The sequence below is a fragment of the Gopherus flavomarginatus genome, chromosome 3, assembly GCF_025201925.1.
Source record: "Gopherus flavomarginatus isolate rGopFla2 chromosome 3, rGopFla2.mat.asm, whole genome shotgun sequence".
Classification (NCBI taxonomy): domain Eukaryota; kingdom Metazoa; phylum Chordata; order Testudines; family Testudinidae; genus Gopherus; species Gopherus flavomarginatus.
Window position 1 is genome coordinate 177,426,716 of NC_066619.1, and position 12,539 is coordinate 177,439,254.

Here is a 12,539-nt window from a genome sequence, read left to right on the forward strand (position 1 = left end):
CATTCTAGCGAATTGGGAAGTGCTTGGATCAGATCCATTAACTAAAAGCAAACTAAAAAGTTCTGTATAGTAGACTGGCCTCAATATCAACTAGAGGACCAGAAAAGGTAGCCACCGGAAGGATCACTTAATTATAACACGATAAGACGGTTACTCACCTTTGTAACTGTTGTTCTTCGAGATGTGTTGCTCACATCCATTCCAGTTAGGTGTGCGCGCCGCGCGTGCACGTTCGTCGGAAACTTTTTACCCTAGCAACTCCAGTGGGCCGGCAGGTCGCCCCCTGGAGTGGCGCCGCCATGGCGCCCAATATATATCCCTGCCGGCCCACCCGCTCCTCAGTTCCTTCTTGCCGGCGACTCCGACAGTGGGGAAGGAGGGCGGGTGTGGAATGGATGTGAGCAACACATCTCGAAGAACAACAGTTACAAAGGTGAGTAACCGTCTTTTCTTCTTCGAGTGATTGCTCACATCCATTCCAGTTAGGTGAATCCCAAGCCATACCTAGGCGGTGGGGTCGGAGCGAGAAGTCGCGGCATGGAGCACTGCAGATCCGAAGGCCGCATCCTCTCTAGACTGCTGGACCAGGGCGTAGTGGGAAGCAAAGGTGTGGACCGATGACCAGGTCGCTGCCCGACAGATTTCCTGGATGGGCACACGGGCGAGGAAAGCCAGCGACGACGCCTGCGCCCTGGTAGAATGCGCAGTCACACGGCCCGTAGGGACGTGGGCCAAGTCATAGCAGGTCCTGATGCAGGACGTTACCCAAGAGGATAACCTCTGGGAGGAGATAGGAAGCCCTTTCATGCGGTCCGCTACTGCCACGAAAAGCTGGGGGGATTTGCGGAAGGGCTTGGTCCTCTCCACGTAGAACGCGAGAGCCCTACGGACATCAAGCGAGTGGAGCTGCTGCTCCCTGCCTGAGGAGTGAGGTTTCGGGAAAAAAACCGGGAGGAATATCTCTTGGTTGACGTGGAAGGCTGAGACCACCTTGGGGAGAAAAGCAGGGTGTGGTCTCAGCTGCACCTTGTCCTTGTGGAAGACCGTGTATGGGGGGTCTACCACAAGAGCCCGGAGTTCCGACACCCGTCTAGCTGAGGTGATAGCTACTAGAAAGGCCGTCTTCCAAGAGAGGTAAAGCAGGGAGCAAGTAGCTAACGGCTCAAAGGGGGGCCCCATGAGTCGGGACAACACCAGGTTAAGATCCCAGGTTGGAGCAGGGGGACGGACGTTAGGGTATAAACGTTCCAGCCCCTTAAGGAATCTAGACACCGTCGGGTGGGAAAAAACAGAGTTACCATCCGCACCCGGGTGAAAGGTGGAGATAGCCGCTAGGTGGACTCGTAACGACGATATGGCCAGACCTTGCCCTTTGAGGGACCAAATGTAGTCTAAGATGTTGGCTACTGAAACTTCCATAGGGCGGAGATTTCTCTCCACGCACCAATAGGAGAATCGCTTCCATTTGGCCAAATATGTCGCTCTTGTGGACGGCTTTCTGCTGCCCAAGAGCACTTCCCTCACCGGCGTGGAACAGCGCAGCTCAGAGCCAGTCAGCCACGCAGGAGCCACGCCGCTAGGTGCAGCGACTGCAGGTCCGGGTGACAGAGGGTCCCGTGCTCCTGGGTAATCAGGTCCGGATGAAGGGGCAGGGGAACTGGGTCGGCTATGGCCAGGTCCAGCAGCATGGGATACCAGTGCTGTCTGGGCCACGCCGGGGCTACCATGATCACATGAGCCCTGTCCCTGCGCACCTTCAGAAGGACCCTGTGGACCAACGGGAATGGGGGAAATGCATAGTACAGGTGGGTCGACCACTGGATGAGGAAGGCATCCGCTATCGACCCGGGTTCCCTGCCCTGAAAGGAGCAGAACGCTTGGCACTTCCTGTTCCCCTTGGCCGCGAAGAGGTCCACCCGGGGATAACCCCACCTCCGGAAGATGGAGAGGGCGACGTCCGGGCGAAGGGACCACTCGTGTGACAGGAAGGATCTGCTCAATCGATCCGCCAGCGTGTTCCGTACTCCGGGGAGGAAGGAAGCCATGAGGTGAATGGAGTGGGCTACACAAAAGTCCCAGAGTCGTATCGCCTCGTGGCACAGGGAGGAGGATCTGGTGCCGCCCTGCTTGTTGATATAATACATGGTCGTCGTGTTGTCGGTGAACACCGCGACACAACGACCCTGGAGCTGATGACAGAACGTTTGACAAGCAAGACGGACCGCTCTCAACTCCCGCATGTTGATGTGTAGCCGCACCTCCTCCTGGGACCACAGGCCCTGCGTCCTCAGGGTCCCTGCGTGGGCCCCCCAGCCGAGATCTGAGGCATCTGTTGTTAGGGACACCGAGGGCTGAGATGGGTGGAAGGGGAGACCCGCACACAACACTGACTGGTCCAGCCACCAGCCGAGAGAATCTAAGACCCTCTGGGGGATCGTGATTAACATATCTAGTGGCTGTCTTGTCGGCCTGTAATGACTGATGAGCCACAGCTGGAGTGGCCTCATGCGGAGCCGAGCGTAATTGGTCACGAAAGTACAGGCCGCCATGTGGCCTAACAGGGTTAGACACGTCCTCACTGACGTCAGGGGGGCTGTCTGTAGTCGTTGCACGATTGCCGACAAGGCCTGGAACCGCTGCAATGGCAGCAAGGCCCTGCCCACAGTGGCGTCCAGGACGGCCCCGATGAATTCCACCCTTTGTGTGGGGGCCAGGGTGGACTTGTCTGTGTTCACCAAGAGGCCCAGAGTGGCGAACATGTCGGTGATCACACGGACATGGCTGCAGACTTGTTGTTCCGACGTGCCCCGAATCAACCAATCGTCCAGATACGGGAACACGTGGATACGACTGCGCCGAAGCTGCGCCACAACAACTGCCATGCATTTCGTAAACACTCTCGGGGCCGTGGACAAGCCAAATGGGAGGACTGCAAATTGGTAATGCAGAGACCCCACAACGAAGCGAAGGAAACGTCTGTGGGGTGGCCAGATAGCAATGTGGAAATACGCGTCCTGCATGTCGAGGGCGGCGTACCAGTCTCCCGGATCCAGGGATGGGATAATGGTCCCCAAGGAAACCATGCGGAACTTCAACTTCACCAGGTACTTGTTGAGCTCTCGCAGGTCGAGGATGGGCCTGAGGCCTCCCTTGGCCTTGGGGATCAGAAAGTAGCGGGAATAAAACCCCTTGCCTTTCTCGTTCTCCGGCACCGCCTCTATAGCTCCTTTGCGGAGGAGCGTCTGCACCTCCTGCCGAAGGAATTGCTCGTGAGAGGGGTCCCTGAAGAGGGACGAGGAAGGGGGGCGGGGAGGAGGAAATGAAACAAACTGCAGGCGGTATCCCGACTGCACCGTGCGTAAGACCCAGCGGTCTGATGTTATTAGGGACCACGCCGGGAGGAAAAAAGAAAGGCGGTTGGAAAACGGGGGGAAAGGATCCAATGGGGAAACTGTTACTGCGCCCTCGGGCGCACCTTCAAAATGAAGGCTTGGGACCAGGCGGGGGCTTAGAGGAGCCTTGGTTTTGGCCCCCTTGGTTCCCCGAGTGCCTGCGCCTTCCGTTCCTGCCGCGGCGCCTGTTAAGGTCCTGCCGCTGGCGGAACTGGAGATACGGCCTGCGCTGTTGTTGCTGTTGCTGCGGCCGGAAGGGTCTGCGCTGCGTCACTGGAGTGTGCATCCCCAGTGACCTCATGATGACGCGGTTGTCTTTTAGATTCTTTAGTCTAGGGTCTGTCTTATCCGAAAACAGCCCTTGGCCTTCAAAAGGAAGGTCCTGTATTGTGTGCTGGAGCTCCGGCGGAAGGCCGGAAACCTGCAGCCAGGAGAGGCGACGCATTGTTACACCCGACGCGAGGGTACGGGCAGCCGAATCCGCAGCGTCCAGAGAGGCTTGCAAGGACGTGCGTGCGACCTTCTTGCCTTCCTCTAAGATGGCCGCAAACTCCTGACGAGCGTCTTGTGGCAACAGCTCCTTGAATTTGTCTGCTGCCACCCAGGAGTTAAAGGCGTATCTACTTAACAGGGCCTGTTGGTTGGAGACCCTGAGTTGCAGCGCCCCCGCCGAGTACACCTTACGGCCGAGGAGGTCCATCCGCCTAGCCTCCCTGGATTTGGGGGCTGGAGCCTCCTGACCATGACGCTCCTTATCACTGACGGATTGGACCACCAGGGAACACGGAGTCGGGTGTACGTGGAGGTACTCGTAGCCCTTAGAAGGAGCCATGTACTTCCTCTCGACGCCCTTCGCAGTGGGAGGAATGGAGGCCGGGGACTGCCAGATGGTGGTGGCGTTGGCCTGGATGGTCCGTATGAACGGCAGGGCGACCCTGGTGGGAGCGTCTGCGGAGAGGATGGTGACAATAGGGTCCTCTACCTCCGAGACCTCCTCGGCTTGTAGACTCAGGTTTTGGGCTACTCGCCGGAGGAGGTCCTGGTGCGCCCTGAGGTCCAGCGGGGGGGGGCTGTTGGAGGAGGTCCCAGCCACCGCTTCATCAGGGGAAGAAGATGAGGAGACCCCCGGCAAGAAGGTGTCTAAAGGGGGGTCTCCCTCGGCCCTCGCCTCTGCCTCAGGAGCCAAAGTGGAGTCCTGTTGCTTGGATCCTTCCTCCCCATCCGGGGAGGGAGGGGGGCGAGACAACGAGGCCTCAGGTGCCCTGCGCTCTGCAGTCGCCGGCCTAGCAGGGAGCTGTTGGGGGCCCTGGGCCTGATGATACGCCCAGGGTGTCCAGAAACCCCATTGCTGTGGGGCTGCGTCCTGCTGTGGAGGCTCGCTGAACAGCGCCGCCTGCCGGTCGGTGCCCAGCGCGTACCCACTGTCCGCCAGCGAAGACACGGACGGCTGCCTCGAGGGCCATGGCGGAGCGGACCCTGGATGGTAGTGGTCCGCGCGGGCCGGCACGGGCGATCGTCTCGGTGCCGGGGACCGGTGCCGGGAGTCGTAACGGTGCCGGGAGCGGGACCGAGTTCTGCCACGGTGCCGGGATCTGGATCGGTACCGGGCGCCGCTTCGGTGCCGGGATCGGGACCTGCCACCGGTTCGGTACCGGGAGGTCGACCGGGACCGGGACCTGCCACCAGCTCGGCGCCGGGAGGTCGACCGGTGCGGCGAACGTCTGGATCGGCTCCTGGACTCGCGGTGCCGGTAACGACGGCTAGACTCTGACCGCGACCGTCTCGGTGTCGACCGGCGCCGCGAGTGCGACCGGTACCGCTGAGGGGAGCGGTGCCGGGACTACGAGCGGCGGCGGGATCTGGAGCGACCTTGACGTCGGGACCTGGAGCGAGAACGAGAGTCCCGGGACGGTGCCGACATCATAGGCTTGCCTCTGGACACAACCCGCACCGGAGGTACCGGGGGTGGTAGCTGAGTGGGCTCGGTCATGGCTATGAGGTCCCGTGCCGAGGCGAAGGTCTCTGGTGTAGATGGCACCACTATCTCGACCCCAGATGTCATGGGGGAGCTTGGCGGCACCGGACTCGACGGACCCGCCGGGCCCGGAGTCGACGGTGCCGGCGGCGCCGCGGCCGATGCTGAGGCCGGGCGCTCCACTCGGGTGTGCCTGGCCGGAGTAGTGGACTTCAACGGCCTAGGCTCTGTCCCCGGTGCCGGAGAAGGTCGGTGCCGGGGAGTCTTCTCGGTGCCGGTGCGATCCGGTGCCGGCGCCGACATCACGGCCTGCGAAGCCGCCGGGTCAAGTGCCGCCTCCAGGAGGAGAGTCCGGAGCCTTTGATCCCTCTCCTTCTTAGTCCTTGGCTTAAAAGCCTTGCAGATGCGGCACTTGTCGGATCTATGCGATTCCCCCAGGCACTTCAGGCACGCGTCGTGGGGGTCGCTCGTGGGCATAGGCTTCTTGCAGGCCGCACACTGCTTGAAGCCCGGCGAACCAGGCATGAGCCCGGTGCCGGGTGCCGGGAAGGGCTAAGCCCCCGGCGAAAAACTATTTACAACTACTTAACACTTAACTACTACTATCTAACTAACAGTCTAATTAACAACTACAATAGAGATAACGATAGAAAAACAAGGAGAGCTAGGGACGTGGAGGACAGCTATGCCGCGCTCCACAGTTCCAACGACCGACACGGCGGTAAGAAGGAACTGAGGAGCGGGTGGGCCGGCAGGGATATATATTGGGCGCCATGGCGGCGCCACTCCAGGGGGCGACCTGCCGGCCCACTGGAGTTGCTAGGGTAAAAAGTTTCCGACGAACGTGCACGCGCGGCGCGCACACCTAACTGGAATGGATGTGAGCAATCACTCGAAGAAGAACCTCCAATTACTCCTGTTTTGTCAGTGAACGGGTAGCTTCTGAAGCTGTTTGTATGGAGAGCTCTTGTAAAAATCCCCCACTGTAGCTCCTGTTCTTCCCCCTGTCTGGCGGAGTGCAAGGATTCAAAAGCAGGTTAGGGATAGTGCAGGGACAAAGGAGGGACCTGTCTAAAAAGGGGAGACCCTATGTCCTAGTGCACTCTCTCCCTGTTGTAGCTAAAAAGCAAGATCAGATGCAGAATGGTACTGGGGGCCACTGTGAGTAACTGTTACCGGAAGACGCCCAGAGTACCCTGTGAAGCAAAAGCTCGTAACCAGGACTATTCTAACGCAAGCCTGGTAACTAGTGGATCTTTAGGAGGTCCGACCCATGGTGGGCTGACTCGGCCTGGCATCGTCCGGTGAGGAAGCTGCCTGGGTCTAGGAGTGTGTGTACCCGTCTTCCGTTACTCTTTCCTTTCTGTGCGGGCTACTGACAGTCTGATCATCTCATTGGATGCAATCAGAGTAAGCGGCGCCATCTCCCAGAGACTAGCCGACGCTCTTTGCTGAAGGGAGGTGTAGGAGGGTCGTGGCCATCCTCGTTAGCCTCCCCTGTGTGAGTACCCTGTAGGGAAAAATCCTTAGTTTATGAGCCGCTAGCGTGGACAGGGCACCCTCCCTGTGTGTGTAAGTGGAAAATGGGCAGGGGGACAGTCTAAACATTCCACCTCACCCCCTAAAGGTACCCCAGCATATTACATGTACGTACATTTTGGTTCATCAACCTGCAGGTATTTAGAGAATTGGAATATTTACACGAGTGAAAATCCATCTAAACAATGCCCACTAGAAGGTACTTCAATCTAAATAAGATCATAAATCTAAGAGGAGCGTTTAATCACCAAAAAAGCCCTGACACAGCGTGAGCAAATTTGTCTATTGAGGAAAGGAACGGGTTAATTTGAAATTCAGCCTGGCCCAGGGATAAAAAGAAAGTTGCTCTGCGTTCAAGGTCAAGAATCAACGCAGATTATGCTAAGTACAAAGAAAAACTGCTTTCGGCCACAGCTGACTGTAAAAAAAAAAAAATAGACAAAGGCGAACCAAAGGCAATACAAGTTACAGAACTGAGATTACATTTGCAAAGCTTAACTGTCCAGTAAGATCCAACAGTGTGCCTTTGTGACCCCGAAGCCGGTGTGGCTTGGTGACACCGAAGAAACCACAGACAGCCGACCTGGACTGGAATCTCTGAAAGAGACACCGCAGGAGATTCCAGGGTGTAAGAGAACAGCCCTCCCAAGAGCGGAAGCATGTTAGAAATTCTGGACAAGCTGTATACAGGATAATCTCCCGTCCACCTCTCCCCCTTCTCTGAACATTATACACAGAAGTGGCCAGTCTGGACGCACATGTGTGAGTATGAAAGGGGCTTGGGGCATTAATATTTTCCTGAGTGATGTGGGAGTGTTCCCAGCACTCTCCATTGTTGTTTTATTATTTTATTAATGAAGCTTTAAAATTCAGTTATATGGTGTGTTTTCTTTATCTTCCCCCAACGATCCTGTAGTGTCAGTCTGATCACCTGACACGAGAGATAGATTGGTAACAGAAATTTGTCACAGTTTGGTAAGGAATTAAGAAGGGGGGAGCCCTGCAGAATGTACACCATCTATTTGTTTTACCCTTGTTATTTTATGTTTGCTTTGCTTGGTACTGTTGGTGTTATATATTGAGAACTGCATGAGTAAAAGTGAGCCCTAATAGGATAAGAAAACGCTATCTGGTTCTGGTTCTGTTCTGTTTAACCGGTTACCATTGTTTTTCTGCTCTCATTTGGGCATTTGTGGGCGGAACTGAACCTTTCGTTCGTAATTCCTCGGAGTGGAAGCCATGCGTGCGAGGAAGCTCTGAGGTTGAATTGAGATCCTTCTGTCCCGTCCGTCCCCTGTAGCGGTCAGTGTATACAAGTGGAAAAGTCTGGCTTAGACTGTAAGTTCCTCTGCTCTGTGTAATTCTCTTTTCTACTTAAGTGTCAGCAGACAGGTGGATGGGTCTCTGGATAAACCCTCTAAAGAGGTTTGGATTATATGTTAAGTAAATGGCCTTTGCCCAATGGGCCATGTGTTTTTGTCCAGGAAGGAGGACTCGGATAGTCCTGTAAGTAAGAATGTTTAAGGGAAAAGACCAGGAGGGGTGGGGGCTAGTTAAAAAGCCCACCCTCCTAGCTAAACTGGTAGTGGAACAAGTTGGTGCCCATGGAAGGGACGGTTCAGCAAGAAAAGCAGGATCGGGCCCAGGTGGGCAGGCAAAAGACAGAGAGGTTGGAAAACAGGTTGAAAAACTTTCAGGGTGTAGTGGAAGGAAGAAGTCAGTTAGTGTAAGCATGGGAATTTAAAATACCTAGGACTTACTTGGAATGGTGAGTTAAGTTGATAAAAGTGGCTGTTGGGAGACAAGCAAGTAATTTAAGGGAGAGTGAGAAGTTAACTCTGTAGTTGCTGAAGAAAACAGCAGTTAAACTTTGTAAAAATGCTAAAGAAGAAAGTTCTTGGTGTCTGTAAAATGTTTGTAAATAAATTCAGGCAAAGAAATTATTGGATTGCAATCATTTGGTTTGGCTATAAACAATTTAGTTAAATTAGCTGAAGAATGTATACAGTGTTATGTAATTGAAAACCTGGGCTGCCTATGAAACAAATACAAGAAAATATGGGGTAATTCCTCTGTTTTGCCTGAAGTCAACAAGGGTATTTGTATATTTCAAGCAATAATTGTCTGCCCAGAAGGGGTGGGTAGACCTCTGTTTCTTTGTCTTTCAGATAACCGGAGAAAACTGATGCCAGCTAAACAGCATTCAACGTACCATGCATTTACTAGCACAATAGGAATTATGTTTTGTGTTCTATGTTCTGTCCTGTGGTGTTTGTCTTGTGGCCGGAATTGTTGTGTTTAATATTTTCATAGAATAGTCTATTTTAAAATTAAATAAAAAGGTTTAAATTAAAATGCAGATACTTGTTTTATTCAACTTAAAATACAAAGTGTTTGGATAAATCAGGAGAATGTAATATACTAAAGTCTAATGCATTTCCTTAAGTAAAAAAAAGAAACTTCATTGGCCAAGTTGTTAATTGCAAAAATTGTTGTTAAAATGTGCATACCAACAGTCTTTGAAAGCAAAGATATAAAAAGTTAACCCACTCCCCATATTGTACATGGGATCTTTCTGGCTACCTCAAATTTCTAGCCAGAGGGCTGGGGATGGTGGAAAGCTATTGGACTAGAGGTTAAATTAAATGAACTCCTCAAAGTGGGTGTGCTTGTCCTGGCTTGTTGCTCCAAAGCTCTGTAATAAGGTTATTTTAGTAAAAGGGTGTGTGTGGCATATATTAAATAATAAAACTAATGTACTGTATAATGACAATGTTTATGTCTTCATTGTTGGAAAAAAGGCGTATAAGTAAAAAGTGGAAGTTTCCTTTGCAGGTTAAAAGAAGCCAAAAAGGAAAGAAGAACAAAAAACAGAATAAATTAACTGAAAAATAAAATAAAATAAAATAGCAAGCTCAGGCTATAGATAAAACACTAACGCCATTCAAGAACACTGCTCACAGTTAAGACTTGGCTAACAATCAGAAAAAGGAGGGCTTACATTTGCCCACGCAGCTATGAGATCTAAAAAACACTGCCAGGCCCTAATAAAATGTGTTAAGTTTCTTTTCTCACCGGTAAAAAAAGCGCTACCCAAAGACCCTAGCAGCCCTGCCACTCCTCGAAACCAGGAGACGGGATTGATGTAAAGGTCCACCAATGAAAGACTGCTCTAGCTCCACCCTGGAAAGGCCCTTATTAAGTCCTGCTACCTACCAACACCACTGTGGAGTGCCAAAGACTGACTGCTTGGACCCAAGATTCTCACTGCAAAAAAACCCCTTCACATCGGGAGAATTCTCCTACAGATGATTAGCCTATTTCGCCTTCTAGCTGCACTGTGCCTTCTGGACAGCAAGGAAAAAGTACAAGGTAAAGTGCTAGTAACCTCTCCCTTGTCCACTGACAGATCTATTGTTCCTTTAAATTTTTCTAGATAAAGCAAAACCATTACAGGGTAATGTGCTGGTAACCTCTCCCCTGTAAAATGCTGCACCACGACTGTTTCGGGAAAGAAGAAGGAACACTCTAAAATTGCCAAAGTCCAGAAATTCCTGACTAAAAAGGACCTTAAAAACTAACCCTGGTGAAAAAACAAAGAATTATACACTGGCGGGAGGACATTTGTGGGACCCATGTTTGGGAATGTGGTATTAATTGGATTTTGGGGTTTATTCTACAAGCTGTGCCCTGTGTTTTGAATAAATCCTTCAGTATGTATAGCTCTCTCTAATTGAATTTTAAATAACAAGTACCCAAAGAGTTTGTTCTGCTACTAGAAATTTTATCCGTATTAAAACCATTCCAGTGACTAATAATGTAGCCTATTAATGTTAATGCCTTTTACAAGTACCTAAAAATAGTTAAATAACAAATGTAATATAGTACTATAATATTGAATATAACTAAGGCTGGGAAGGCATTGCAGTGGGATCTAGTTTGTTTAGGAATTCGGGATTTCCTGAATGACCAGCTGATGGCCATTCGGAGTGATCTTGAGTACCAGACTTGGCCCACTGCCCTTACAGATGCATCAGGAATACCATCTGATCTGTGATCATGAAGACATACGTGGACACTTCCTGGGTGGAAGTGTGGCTTCCCAGGGTGCGGTGTGCGCCCTTAGAGGGAATAAATGCTGTACTTATGTCCCAGAAAGCACACAGAATGTTAACAAGCACATCCTGTCAGCCAAACAGGCTTTTGAACAGTGGAAGGCCCAGAAAAGAAAACCCACTATTTCTAATTCCCTCTGGGGCTGGTTACTCAACCTGGGAGAGCTAGGGGAAGGCATTGCTCGCCTTCTGCTCACTGGTGTGGTGTTGTGTATCGTTACTCTTCTCTTGCTTGCTTGCTTGCTTGCTGTAAAGCACTCCAGCTCCCTAGAGCTATATCACGTTGGCCTTTAAATGTGAGAACACTCAGCCAAAAGTTTGTTGAGTATTCTCAAAGGAGGGAGTTGTTGGTGTCACTAGGCATAACCCTAGGTAATTCTGGAGGGTGGTAGACCACAAGTGTCAATGAAGCCCTCCTGTTGTAGGCCTCAATGAACCAATGTTCCTCCATGTTAAACACTTTGTGTAACCTAGTGTAACTTAATGTACTAATAGCTGCAAAAATGTAAAGTCAGCAGTTAGTTTTCTGATTGTAACAGCCAGTTCCCTGCTGTAACACACTGAAGCTAAATTAAAGTAAGTTTCAAGGCCGCTTTTAGATACAGTACACATGTCTCAGCAGCCAAGAGGGGGGAGGAGGGGGGAAGACAAAGGGGTGTGTGAGAAGAGAATGCTGCAGCCGGACAGAAGAGGGAGGGGAAACGGGGGATTGTTAGTCAGCAAGAAAAGTTCTCATGGGATATAAAGGAACAAACTGCTTGTTTTAGCTGTGCTGGATTAGAGGCATCAGCCTCCCTGCAGCGCTTTGAGATCTCACATAAACTTTGCTTGCTTCTCCACCCTGGTGTGTTTATCGGCTCAACGCACTCTGGGCCATGAACCACTGTTGCTTGCCTCGGGCACCCTCTGTGTCGGCAACAGAACTGTTAAGAAATTCTCATTTCCACATTTCACAAGGCTAAATATTCTGAAATTTGATGCTGCTTTTATTTATTTTTGTTTTGCTAATTAAACGTAAGGAAATGTGGTAATTTTGCAACCCCCTCGGCCCCCTTTCAACCCGGGAACAAATGCTGAGACTCACGTGGTGCTTTTTAGGGTCAGCGGCCCGCAAAGCAAACGGGGAGCGCAGCTGCAGACTTTGACCGCTGCGTGGAAGAGCTGGATCTCTCCTCCCTCCAAAGGGCAGCGGCTGCCACGCGCTGGTTTGTCGGGGCCCCGCTCAGTTTCCCGGGTTGGCGGGACAGCGCGGCGGGCGCTGGCAGCCGGTGATCTGCGCCTGGGGCTGCTTTACTCTCGGCAAAGGGAAGCGGAGCCTGCCTGCCTGCAGGGAGCGGCCGGGCCGGGCCGGCTCTGCGCGCGCCCCATGGGCACCTCCGGCAAAGTAAGAGTAACGGCCTGATCGTCGGTATTTCAAAGAGCCTGCAGCGCTGCCACGGTGATTGTTCCGGGCGGGGCTGCAAACTGTTCCTGCCGCTGAGCCTGGCCCCGGGCTCGTAATGGGGGAGTCGCTGCAAG

The 12,539-nt window shown here is 52.3% G+C and overlaps 1 protein-coding gene across 5 annotated transcripts in view; it reads left to right on the forward strand.

The window, feature by feature from the left end:
* Nucleotides 1–12,539, forward strand: part of LOC127046850 (alcohol dehydrogenase 1-like) — an 86,681-nt gene that overhangs the window by 44,819 nt on the left and 29,323 nt on the right. Inside the window, exon 1 of one of the 5 annotated variants that reach the window (XM_050944465.1) lies at nucleotides 12,137–12,405. The exons of the other annotated variants lie outside the window; for them this stretch is intronic. Within the exon in view, the coding sequence (XP_050800422.1) occupies nucleotides 12,388–12,405 (18 nt within the window). The 5' untranslated portion in view covers nucleotides 12,137–12,387. Of the gene's footprint in view, nucleotides 1–12,136; nucleotides 12,406–12,539 lie in introns of those variants that run through there. 5 annotated transcript variants of the gene reach the window in all.